This window comes from Tenrec ecaudatus, chromosome 16, assembly GCF_050624435.1.
Source record: "Tenrec ecaudatus isolate mTenEca1 chromosome 16, mTenEca1.hap1, whole genome shotgun sequence".
Classification (NCBI taxonomy): Eukaryota; Metazoa; Chordata; class Mammalia; order Afrosoricida; family Tenrecidae; genus Tenrec; species Tenrec ecaudatus.
The window spans coordinates 88,613,118-88,625,958 of record NC_134545.1 but is presented as its reverse complement, the minus strand read 5'-3'; the positions used below and the strand labels follow the sequence as shown (position 1 = coordinate 88,625,958).

At 46.5% G+C, this 12,841-nt stretch overlaps 1 protein-coding gene across 1 annotated transcript in view; it reads left to right on the top strand.

Moving 5' to 3' along the window:
• Positions 1-7,379: 7,379 nt before the first annotated feature.
• Positions 7,380-12,841, top strand: part of COL17A1 (collagen type XVII alpha 1 chain) — a 46,039-nt gene continuing 40,577 nt past the window's right edge. The window contains exons 1-4 of the mRNA XM_075533459.1: positions 7,380-7,431; positions 9,812-9,856; positions 11,216-11,320; positions 12,282-12,413. Coding sequence (XP_075389574.1) covers positions 7,380-7,431; positions 9,812-9,856; positions 11,216-11,320; positions 12,282-12,413 — 334 coding nt within the window. The remainder of the gene's footprint in view (positions 7,432-9,811; positions 9,857-11,215; positions 11,321-12,281; positions 12,414-12,841) is intronic.

The following is a 12,841-nucleotide window of genomic DNA, read 5'->3' as shown; positions in this document are numbered from 1 at the left end:
TAGTCACACTGTCTCCAAAATCTGGTCCTTTGTTCCTTATTTTAAGGAAATCTTGACAGCCTTTTTTTTAACAGTTAAAGGACAATGTCCTTAGTAGCAGGCATATGGTAGGAATTTCATACATGAACAGGGAATGAACCTAAGGTGCCTTCTGTTCCATGTACTGAGTCAAGTCTTATTCACGGTTTTGTCAAACCCAATAAATTATCAATATCAAGTAATTAGAAGGTTAATACTTTAATCCTTTTTCTTTTTCTCTCCTTTAAAATGCCTAGCCAAGGTGCCGTGACATTCACCTACACGTGCATCAAAATGCGGGAGCATGCACACACACGAGCTGCTAGCCATTGAGTCAGTTGGCTTCAAGGGTCCCGCGTTAGTTCAATTGCATCCATCCATGAACTTTTCTGTTGCACTTGGAGGATACCAATAGGGAATCCATCCATTCTGATTCAGAGGAATTGTTGTTCCGCATATTTGATTTTAAAAAGTAGTTAAATCATCGATTGGCCTGTGGTTTTCTGAGTCCTCGTGGGCAGATTTCTATCTAAAATCATCCATACATGGTGCCAACACCATTATGACATTGACTGAAAATCTCCCCACTTTTCAGATGATTTCAGTTCTCCAGTTTTCATCTGCCCAAAGCCTGGTTTCACTTTGAAATTCACTTATTTCCTTTCCATCACACTATGGACATGCTTAAATTGTAATCATTTGCATCGCAGTGGAAATGAGGGCTCTGTAGTCGAGTGGAGTACAGACACTGCCACTTAGTAGATGTGAGACTTTGGCCTACTTCTCAATCTGTCAGCGCCTCGCTTTCCTTGCTTGTAAAGTGAAGGTAAGAGTAGTCTACACTGATTAAGAGTTACTAGAGGGCTTAAATGATGTCATGTATGTAGCATGCCTCGGACATAACGGACCTTTAAACATCTTAGTTGCAATCCCCATTCTTTTCTAGGATTGATAATCCAAAACTCAGGCAGCACTTAGAGTTGTTCCTTAGTGTCAATTTAAGACTTTACCAAACACAAAAGTACCATGATCTAACCTTGCAGGATCTAGTTCCTACATACCTCTCTTCCATCGCTTCCTTTACTACCTTCCCCTTGCTTGATGTCCTTAACACATTGGTCTCGTCACTAGTCCTTGTAGTCGCCATTCTTCTACCTTAAAGCCTTCTCTAATAGTCTCCCCTCTGTGGAGACTTTGTCGAGAGCAATCATGGTCTCTCCCTTCACCTGTGTAAGTCACTCTTCTGACCAGCATTACAGTATCTGGTCACCTCTTATAAAAACTAGACCAGTATGCCACCCATCAACGGTTCAGCATTTTTAGTTGTTAACACTTTGTTAGGAATTAGTTCTTCAACTGCCTTCTCCAGCTGGCCTTGATCTAGTATAGACGAGAATAGGGAAAAAATGGCTTTATGTAGGGAAAACGTATTTACATATATATCCTGCCAATTTCTCAAGGACTTGGACACTTTGGTCACAGGCCCCCCAAGAGCCTTGCTACCTCATGACTCGTCAGTGGTGAAATTTTGATTATCCCAAAGAAGGGAAATACCACGTTGAGGTCACTCTGTGGTGATAGAAGGTAAGAAATAATAAATGTATTTTATTTACACTGAACCTTTGTTCCCTTTCTGCATGAGTCCATAAATGGTTAATCTAATCTGGTGGAAAATCTTTCTGTCTCCTATAAAGTTTGATTCCTGGAGGCAGGTGTTTTTTGTTTTTTTTTAAATCCAGCAAGTGTCAGATAATTGGAAGGGTGGAGTAATGGTATAAACCACGACACACCTTTGTCAGAACTTGTTTAGAAGCAAAGAACTGAAAGAAACCAGGGAAAGAGAAGGAGAAGGGAACATTTTTGAATGATCACTCAGCTTTAACACACCTTGGCTAGGTCTGGATAAAAAAAAGTGCGAGCCAAAAGCCTTCTGGAAGAAGACAGCAGGGGAAGAGAGAGAGAGGAGGGATTGATCCAGAGCGGTTTCTCATACTTTCAGAACTGCAAGCCAGGTAAGTCATAGGACGATTTGACCTTTCTCCCTGTCTCCTAGTTTTTGATATGAGGTTTGCCATTTAGAACTTAAAATGTCTATTGGGGTCCTAAGAAAAAGGTTTCCAAGGGTTAAGTGTCCTGAATGATGCTATCTAGTGGTTCACAAATGTTTACTTGAGTTTGTACCTTCTGTTTAGCGCAGGTCTTTAAAGAGAACACAGGAAAGCTCCATTTTGGGTGGAAGAGAAGGCCAGTTAAGATATTCTGGGATATAGTGGCACAGTTTACTTTTTTAAGGGTTGGGATTATTCTATGACTTGTGGGTTTTATTTAGACTAGGAAAAAGGCTTAGGATTCTCTCTCTCTCTCTCTCTCTCTCTCTCTCTCTCTCTCTCTCTCTCTCTCTCTCCACCCCCCCCCCCCATTTTGGAAGCAGAGGACAACCCAGAGGTGAAGCAGAAGTGGGTCTTAGGCTAGGGAAAGCATCTTAGGAGGCACCCGGGCTATGAGCAGAGTCCAGTGTAGCCAGGTTTCTACGCTGGCAGGCTTGTTTAACTGGGCACTGTTGTTTATCCTGATCTAAAATCACTGCTCTATAAAGCTGAATCTTAGAGTAATTAGTTAGAAATGTCCTAGAAGTCAAACTCAGGAAAAGAGAGAAAGAAAATTTTGTCTGTGTCCACACTCTCACTGGCCAGTTCAGCCCCAAATCAATCCCTTTGGGGTGATTTAGCAGCTGAGGGCTATGACTGAACAAACCCATTGCTCACCCACACAGCCTCGCTGTCTGCCAGCCAGAGCCTCGGGGTACATCATTTCTCTTGACAAAAATGCCCATCCATAGCCATTTCAAGGTCATGAAAAATTTAAAGGTAGACACATTCTCCCATGTATGTTTCCTCTTAGCATTAAGGTACAAATATAAGGGGTGGGGGTGGGGATGTGAGTCCTATAACTAAACTAAAAAAGACATTCAACTTCTGGGGGTGCCTCTTCCGAGACTCAGAGGGACCTGCTCTGCTCTCGGCAGAGTGATCAGAGTTCACAGGAGGACAATTTGAGTGAACAGGCCTGCTTTGAACCTGGAGAGAAATGCCTTGCGCTGGTGAAACGGTTCAAACCCAAGGGCAACCATGGTTTGAGATGACTTACCCCCAAAGTCTCCGTCTGCATTGTTCACTTCATTCACCCTTACTCACAGGAGCAGGGGCTTAACCCCCCCCCCTCCCCACTGTTCTAAACAAGCCAGCAACTCACAAAGCTGGTGACTTATCCCCCACCACCACACCCCACACTCCAGGAAAACCAAGAGTCCCAAAGTGGTAAGCGCAGTTCTGGGACGTCACAGGGACAGACTCTGAGACAGCCCACCCAGGAGAGCTGGTTTAACTAGCTGCTGCTTGGCTTCTCTAGGGGTCTCCAGGGGATGGTTTTCCGCATTTTGGCCATTTTGCCATAGTTTTGCTTTAAAACAGAAGTGTACAGAGATGGGGGAAAGAGCCATAAAGGTATATTTGTGATTCCACAGCAGAATATCGTAACATTTGTTTTTAAATTTCAAAAACTAGAAAAATAACTTCTTCATCCTCTTCTCTGTATCATAATTAAGTGTTCCTTAGAATCAAAGTAGATCAATGTCATAAGTGGTTCTGTGTGTGTGTGTGTGTGTGTGTGTGTGTGTGTGTGTAACGCATCTCCATCATCTGAATAGTTAGAGGGGGATGTGACAGCATTTGAACTAAAGTAGAAAGGGGGGGGAATGTAGAAAAATAGACCAAAAATTGTTTCAATTTTTACATCTTAAAAAGACCATTAAGTGTGAAAAAAAAACATGAAGCAGCTCGTTGGAACCCAAACTTGCAGGTGGGTGTGTTTAGAGCAGAGAACTTGGATGAAAACTTGCAGGTGGGTGTGTTTAGAGCAGAGACCGTGGATGAAGTGCTCGTCCTACTCAGAGTAGAGGCTGAAGGTCTTATGGTTTAAATTGTGATATTTGACAGTGTTTCCACTGCCTGGTGCGTTGGGAAGACGAGGGCACGGTGAGTGCTGTTAGGAGAGGCATGTTCAGGCACGCGCTTGGGCATGTAAACTTCCCCTCCCTAAGACCCACTCCGTCCGTCCATCCGTCACACTGCTCAAAACCACCAACCCTGAAAATGTCCTGAAAATGCTGCAAAAGAAGCCCTGTGAGGAACGGGTACAGGGGCTGAGCCCAGTTCATGCTTGACTCTCAATCCATCAGTACTCCAATTGATACCTCACTTATAGCTAGTTTTCTCTTACCTTTGGTATTTTGGGTTTGTTTGTTTGCTTGTTTGTGTTTTCTCTTACCTTTGCTTGAAAGGAATTCCCCCAACACATCACTGCTACCCCAGCCTGGCAATCTGGCCAAGGACTCCGGCAAAGCCAACCAACATCTAGGCGGTAGTTTTAGATCTGTTGGGATCATTCTGCATGGCCATGGGATACACAGCTACTTGAGGGGCTTCAGGCCCAGAGAAACACAGGGGAAATGAGGGGAGGCTCATTTGCAGGGTGCCTTCCAGTGAGGAACCCCGAGCGTTGGAGGAGCTCGGTGATTTCTGAATCACTGTCTCTTCCCGCCCACTGGAAACTGAGAAACCCTAGGCTTTTTACTGCAGAAACTGCAGCCCCGTCTCTGGGACTTAGAGAAAGACAGAGGCCTAGAGGCGTCTATTATTTTTCTGGGAGCAGAAAGAACAAGAACCCACTTGCCAGGTTTGCAGCCTGGGGATTGAGACTCTTACCTAACGGAGCTATCATCAGTCTGCCTTCCTGGCTACACCTGGAATACACCCGGCCGGTGCCAGTTCCAAATTCCCCTTCACTGGAGGGAAAGAGTAAATGATAACATGTGGGGAACAGAAGTTCCTTTCTGTGGATGGCTATAAACAGTTCCTTTCAGGATAAGGTTTCATAGCAGTTCGGGTGACATCTAAGAGTCCCAATCACACCCCCCACCCAAAGCTGGGGGCAGGGAGGGTCTTTGGAGGTCCCAAAGATCATCATGTTTAAACAAAGGATTTCGAACGGGGTGTCTGGTTACACATAGGTTTGCATGACAGATGTCACAGTGGTCAGGGCTGGACAGAAGATGTGGTCACAAGCCAGGGTGAACTTCTCATGAGAACTGGACTCCCTTGTTAAATGGCTGAGGAAGCCCCTCCTCTTGGTTCCAGGAACCATGCCTGTAAAGACATTCTGTGGCTTCTCAGATCCAGGTGGATTTTTTTTCTATGATGTCTCATTCTTTGCCCCGAGCTGCATTTAAGAAACACCAGTGAGCAAGAAGTTGGCACATTCAACCAGGCCCTAAAGCTAGCTGTGCCAGCCCTTGTTAATCCTGCTGGAAGTTGACCAGCTCGTTGGATTGTGCCCGTGTTTGGGTGGGAAAGACATGCATGACTGCATTAAATCGTCTGTGGGTGTGAGGTCCTTTTACCATTTTAGGCCCCTCTTCCACGAAAAACAAAACAGTTTGTGTTAACTAGCTTTTACAACTGCACCAATATGAAAAAGAATATCATCCAGGTTTGGTTAGTTATTTTGTTCCCTTCTGATTTGAAAAGAAAGGAAAACATTTTTGTGGAGCCCTGAAAGAATCAAGGAGCTTCCGATTGTGTCCACTGTGCCTAATGAAAAAATGGGCCCTGACGTCCCCAGGCAGAAGACGAGCTGGGAGATTTCTGAGCCACGCACTTCCTAGGCAGAAGTGACTGACCCCAGAATTTAGAATCCAATGTCAATCCAATGATAGATGAGGAGGGATGGAAGTTTGGTGGAGGAGAAAGCCAGAGTTCAAGTCCTTCTAGGACTGGGACTCATGGAGAAAAAAAAGATCCCCATTGGGTCAGAGATTCTAGTTCTGTTTCTCTGGCGCTCCACTTCCTCACCAACCACCACACTAAAGAATAAGCTTAAACTCTCAGTCGTTCCACTTTCAGAAGGGACACAAGAATGAAGGGAGAGCACAGATAACACATTTGACTATGTGCTGTCTTTAGATCTCTGAACAGGAACCCTGGTAGTGTAGTGGGTTACGACGGGTTGGGCTTCTAACTGCAAGGTCAGCAGTTTGAAACCACCAGCCACTCCAAGTGGAAAAGATGAAACTTTCTACTCCTGTAAAGAATTGCCGTTTCAGAAACCGACAGGGGCAGTTCTCCGCCGTCCTTATAGGGCCACTCTGAGTTGGCATTAGCTCTGTAGCAGGGAGATTGGGGTGGGGGCGCACAGGTGGTGGTGGTAGTGGTTATGCATTGGACTGAGATCTGCAGGGTCACCAGCAGGTCCTCGTGAGAAAGACTGGACTTTCTTCTCCGGGAAACAGTTTCCATTTCAGAAACCTACAGAGGGTCGTTGTGAGTCAGCACTGACTCGATGGCAGTGGGTTTGCTTTACTATGGCTGTTATACATATATTTTTCCTACACTGGCCTATTGATAAGCATACTAGAGCAGGTTTATTATGAACAGAGAAGTACAGGCCTTGAAAAGTATAAAGTTTTATACCAGTGTAGTCTCTGACCATTACCATGATTGTGTCCAGATTTAAATCCATCAAATGCCAGGATAACATCCAAACACTAAATACTTTCTTACATTCATAGAGGCCCGTCTAGAGCAGGGGACATGGTGGGCGACATCAAAACAAAACTAAGTGATCACACTAAGTGCCTGGACAGGTAGCAACAAAAGCTATATAAATCCCTTGGGGTCTCCACAGGGGCGGTCTGCTCAATTTTATCTGGATCCCTCCACCATGAAAAAGAAGCCCTGAGGGCAGAGTTGATTATGCGTTGGTTGGGCTGCCAAACGCAAGGTCAGCGGTTTGAAACCACCAGTGGCTGCTCAGGAAAAAGATGAGGCTCTCTACTCCTGTCAAAAGTTACCGTCTCAGAAACCAAAGGCAGTTCTACCCTGCCCGTAGGGTCGCCATGAGTCAGAGCCAACTCAATGGCAGTGGCTGGTTGGTAGTACCAAGAATGGAATCCAAGGTATGAGAATTTAATTATTCTCTAGTACAACGGATGACAAGAAATCGGTATGGCTCAACTCTAGAAATCAAGGCTCCGAGCCTTGTCTTAAGCAGTAGGGATGCATACCGATGATAAACTATGGTAGGGGGGCAAGGAGCCCCGCTGGTAAGAGCGGGTTACAGGTCGGGCTGCTAACTGCAAGGGGAGCAGCTTGAAATCAGCAGCTGCTGGGAAGAAGACCGGGTCATTGCGCCCCGTCCTAGGGGCCGCTCCGAGTCCGAATCGATTCAATGGCAGCGAGTGTTTTGAGGTGGTGGGTGACATGGCTGCTCATGGCTCCCGGGTTTTTCCCGCAGGTGACTATGATATGGATGTAACCAAGAAAAACAAACGAGATGGCACTGAAGTCACCGAAAGAAGTAAGAGCATCAGATTTGTTTTTTATATTCGAAGTTGTTTCGTTATCTGAAACCAAGCAAATAAGTCACCCACAATATCGCTTTTCAATGTCTTTCTAAGCCAGTAGTTCTCAACCTCTTTGGGGGTCGAATGACCCCTTCACAGGGGTCGCCCCCCTGATTCATAACAATAGCAAAATGACAGTAATGAAGTAGAAACGAAAATCATTTTGTGGTTGGGGGTCACCATGACATGAGGACCTGTATGAAAGGGTCGCGGCTGAGGAAGGTGGAGACCCACTGCGCTAAGCGGACTCTTCACTCCCTGAAGCTGGATTGTTGGGATTTTCCCTTTAATACTCTGCCATCAGAACCTGTCTTACTTTTTCTGAGAAGATAGAACTGAGTTGGCATCTTTTTTTAAATCATTTTATTAGGGGCTTATCACAATCTCTTATCACAATCCAAACCTACATCAATTGTGTAAACACAAGTGTACATTCATTGCCCTTATCATTCTCAAACATCGGCTCTCCACATAACCCCCTGGCAACAGCTCCTCATTTTACCCCCTCCCTCCCCGCAACCCCTCCCTCCTGAAACCTTGATAATTTATAAATTATTATTATTTGTCATATCTTACACTGTCCAATATCTCCCTTCACCTGCTTTTCTGTTGTTCGTCCCCCAGGGAGGAGGTTATATGTAGATCCCTATAATTGGTTCTCCCTTTTTACACGCCCCCCTTCCTCCACCCTCCCTGTATCGCCACTCTCACCACTGGTCCTGAAGGGAGCATCCGTCCTGGAGTCCCAAGTTGGCATCTTAATGGATTGTTTTCAAACACAGTATGTTGAAGGACAGTTTAATGTCCTATTGAGTGACTTTACCGTGGTTTATGTCACCATCTCCTTACTTGAGGCTTTAGGACAATGGAAATCCAAAAGTATCCTATCCCAGTGACTCCAAGGTTGAAAGAACACCAGTGTCATAATCCAAACCCACACAGAAAATTGAAAACAGATACATGGCTTTTGTGAAACTGTCCAAATGATAAATTCAGGTGTGTTGAAACTCCCCTCCAAGCAATTCTAAGTCAGAGAACTTGCTTTACTTATCCTGTGACTTTCAGCTATCGCCAATAAAAAATTCTGGCTCCACAGACTGGGGACTTTCAATTAGGAAATAATTTATTTTTATGTGTCAGAGGCTCCCAACGGTCCATGCAATGGGAGGTTGAGTCAAAGCACAGGACTATTCATCAAAGCAAGCTACCGCTTTTGTCTAAGAAACCATTGTCTTTTGTGGAATGAGGGCTACTTCTGCCGTGTGCATACCTCGTGTTCTTGCCAGAACCCCCAAATGCACCAGGGGAACGAGATGGGGAGAAAGGTGGGCGGTGCACCAGTGTGCGATGGAGCGACTGCAAGCAGCACAGCTGACAGTGGCCTGAAATGATCCTGTACCATTGACTCCCACCATCTCTATCAACAGCCGAGTGTGTGTCTGTGTGTGCCCCTCACACATACATATACACATGGGAACACACACACACATCTACTTGGAAAGACCAGTAACAACGGCTAAATAAATGCTCCATTATCTCCAACAAAGAGGTGGTGGTGGTGGTGGTGGTGGTGGTGGTGGTGGTGGTGGTGGTTGGTGGAGGTGGTGATGGTCAAAGTGAAAGTGCTAAGTTGGCCCCCCTGATAACTTTGGGAATCTACCCACCTCCCCCTGCTCTTTCAGACTCGGGAAGGCAAGAAAAGTCGTAATTTTAAAATACTTGATGCATGTTTGGTCTCCATAGAAACCCCCCCATTACCCAGAGTGTAGAAAAAACTCCATTTTGGAGGTGAAACAAATTGTTTCTTCAAGTCTGTGTTTGATGTCCAGCTGGTATTGGTCTTGCTGAGCATCAAGCGTGACTTTCCTAGCCTCCTCACACGCCCTGAAACACTTCTCCACTCTCCGGGTGACCCTTACGATTTTATAATAGAGAAGAACACAGAGATCAAACAGTCTTACATGTGTTGATCCCAGACGGGCGGTGAGACCATGTGGAAGAAGCGGTGCAGGGGAACCGAGAAGTTCCAACAAGGGCGAATGGGACTGGATACAGTGATGGGGCGAAGACAGTTGGCACCAAGCCAAGATGCTCCATTTTGGGTTCTAAATCTAAAGAGATGTACACTTATCTTCAGGGGCATTAGAACCCATTGCTATTGCACAAATGTCTACATAAAGTGGGTCCCAGCACATACCTTAAGGCACAGGATACAGAAACTATGTCTGTGTAATAGCAAGTCTTAGCTCGTGACAGATAGTAGGCCTTCTCAAGACACAGGGATCTCAGTACGTTACGTAACGTGTCACCTGTTTGGTTTCTTTCTTTTTCTAGTTATCACTGAATCCGTAACTACAAGACTTACATCCTTACCACCAAGTAAGTGGCTGTCTAAGTGACGTTCCCCTTTCTCGGTAAATCACGTGGGAAGGACTCCACACATCTCGCTTCCTCCGTGGAGTTCACTGCCCAGTGAGCAAATTTGAAATATCTGAAATCTTTTTTTTAATAGCGCTACTGAGATACAATGGAGAAAGATGGGGCTTTCTACTCCCAGAAAGAGTTACAGTCTTGGAAACCTATGGGGTCTTCTACTCTGTCCTATAGGAGGGTCAGTGCATGTTTCCATGTCAGTGAGTGAGTGATTGAGTTATAACTTATATACTATAATATACACCTGAGTCAAATCTACAAATAAGTGAGTTGTAGCATGTTGATCGAGTTAGGCAACCATCACACCAAGAAAACTCACAACAATTAGCAGCTCCTCTCCAGTCCCCCTATCTCTCCCCTCTCCTCTTGGAAATCACAAATCACATTCTGCTTCTATAGACTTGTCTGTTCTGGACACCAAAATATTCGAAACCTTATCCAACTTGAGAATGAGCAGAGGGAGGGGCAGAGAGTCACCAGACGAGTCTGCGTTTTCCAAGACGGTCCTGAGGTTGAAGGGATCGGATTGTGTACTACAGAGATCTGACCCCTAAACTCCTCCCAGAGAGGTCTGCCTTGAAGGTGGCAGTGGAAGCCCAACTATAAGCAGGTGGTGAGAGTAGACGGGCTGCCAGATAGAACATCAGGAACCCCAAGCTGCCTCCCACCCATCCCTCTCTCAAGCTGTAGCTACAGCACTCACCAGGCATTTGAAAGGGAAAAAAAAGCCAGCTCAGGCCAGGTCCTAGCCCCAAGGAATTTTTCACCCATCAGCTGCCTTTTGTAATCATTGAACTTTCTAATGAGCCTCTTCAGGTGGCAGTGCGGGTTAGGCAAGGGGCTGCTAACCACAAGGTCGGCAGTTCAAAAGCACCAGCTGCTCCAAAGGAGAAGAACAAGGCTTTCTACCCCTGTCAGGAATGACAGCCTTGGAAGCCCCCAGAGGCAGTTCTACTCTGTCCTCTCACATCACATCGCTGTAAAGCAGTGAGTGTGGTTTGAGAGATGGGTTTGAACTGACTGGGACGCAGTGGGTTCAGGTTCGAGGGTTGATGAGCAGCTTAGCTGTGCTCCAGCCAGAAGACTTTAAAGATTCTGAGTCTTCACTTTCGACATTACAAACAAACAAGCAAACAAAGGCAGGGCTGGGCAGCTTGCATCTTGGGGGATACAAAAATAAATAAATAAAATGCCCCAGGGGAAGTGTCCTTGGTGGGAAGTGAAGGGAGACTAAGCTTCCATACGCTGGAGGACAAGGAGGGCTGACTCTGCCCGCAACTTGCCACTTGCTCCCTGTTTCTGCAGAAGGGGGGACCAGCAATGGCTATTCCAAAACAGGCTCTCTCGGCGGAGGGGCTCGGCTGGAGAAGCAAAGCCTGACCCATGGCAGCAGTGGCTACCTAAACTCAAGTAAGTGTCCTTGGTGAAAGGGACTGTGGCCAGGGAGACGGAAAAGTCCCGCAAAGGCCGTAGGGAGTCCGGGACAGTGAGGAAAGGGACAATGCTCTCCTCCATCGCCAATGCCCCAAACAAGAACGACCCACGGAGCTTGTGACCCTCCAGCCTTTGAAGGTGACTTGAAATGTGATCAGTTTCCTTTAGGTCGCCAATAGAAATCACAGTCACGCGTTAAGCAGGCTTCATGGAGAGTTGACTCTGTCCTCGCTGAATCGCTCTCTTGAAGCCAACCCAACAGAGCAGGTGGCAATTCAAACAACATTAACTTAATGATTAGGTTATGTCCAGGGGAAAATGGTGACAAGCCAGCCTACCCTGTGCCAGTGGACCCGGGGCAAGCATCCTGCACAGGCCCAGACACCCCCCCGGCAACACATTCTGTCATGGTGGTTTTCAAACTCACCCAAAACAAAGCGACTAACTCAGGGAAACCCCATGCACAAACACAGACACACAATCCCTGATGTCATTTTAAAAAATAAAGAAAGAAAGAAGACCCAAGACATACAAGTGGCAGAATTAGCCCAAAGATCACTTACACTTACTGTGAAGAAGCACTTCTACAGCTGGGGAAAATCGAGTCCATCCAAACAGCCCTCCACAATGCAATGCCGGTGGGTCCTTAAGCAGCACCCTGTGCAGTCCCCTGTGCAGTCCCCTGGTGCACGAAGATGTCCCCGCCATTCAGTGGTCTGCTCCGGTGGGGCAGTAGCAATGATACTACCTTTCCACGTCTGAGCAGTCATGGAAACACCGGTCCTTTCCATCGTCCTCTCCTGACCTCCCCTGGCCCTTTCGATAGGGCCCTTGTTGAGTCCTGGGCAGCTCGCACGTGCACCTGGATGTCAGCGCTCGTTTGCTTCCTCTCTGGCGCAGTACAAGCAAGGTGGATGACACTTCTTCCCGCTTGTAGGTGGCAGCACCAGAGGCAATGCCTCCACCTCCAGTTACAGGAGGGCTCGGTCACCTGCCTCGACTCTGCCCAATTCACCAGGCTCAACCTTTGAGAGGAGAACGAATGTCACCCGCCATGCAGCATACGAAGGTATCAGCCCCACACACCTTAGCAGACTCCTTTTCTTCCCAAGCAACCTGACCCCTCCTGGGCTGTTTCAAATATGGGCCAGCTGTGCCCACCTGGGCCTGCCCCCTTACCTTTCTCTCCACTCCTCCTTCATCTCTCTCATGGACTCGGCTACCCATCATTCAGCTACCTGCTGCATTGAATGTTCCACTATGTGGAATGCCTCAATGGACGTTTAAAGGAATCAGTCTTGGATCATGTCTTCAAGACACCTATCGTCTGATAGACAAGCCAAGGTGATCAAGATTACAATGCAAAATAGCAGGGGGGTGCTATTTTTAGCTGAGAAAATCAGGGAAGACTCTCTGGAGGAGGTGATGTTTGAGTTGAACTGTCATGATGTGCAGGATTTTGACACCCAGGTGGGCGCGATGAGGCACTTCAGGCTC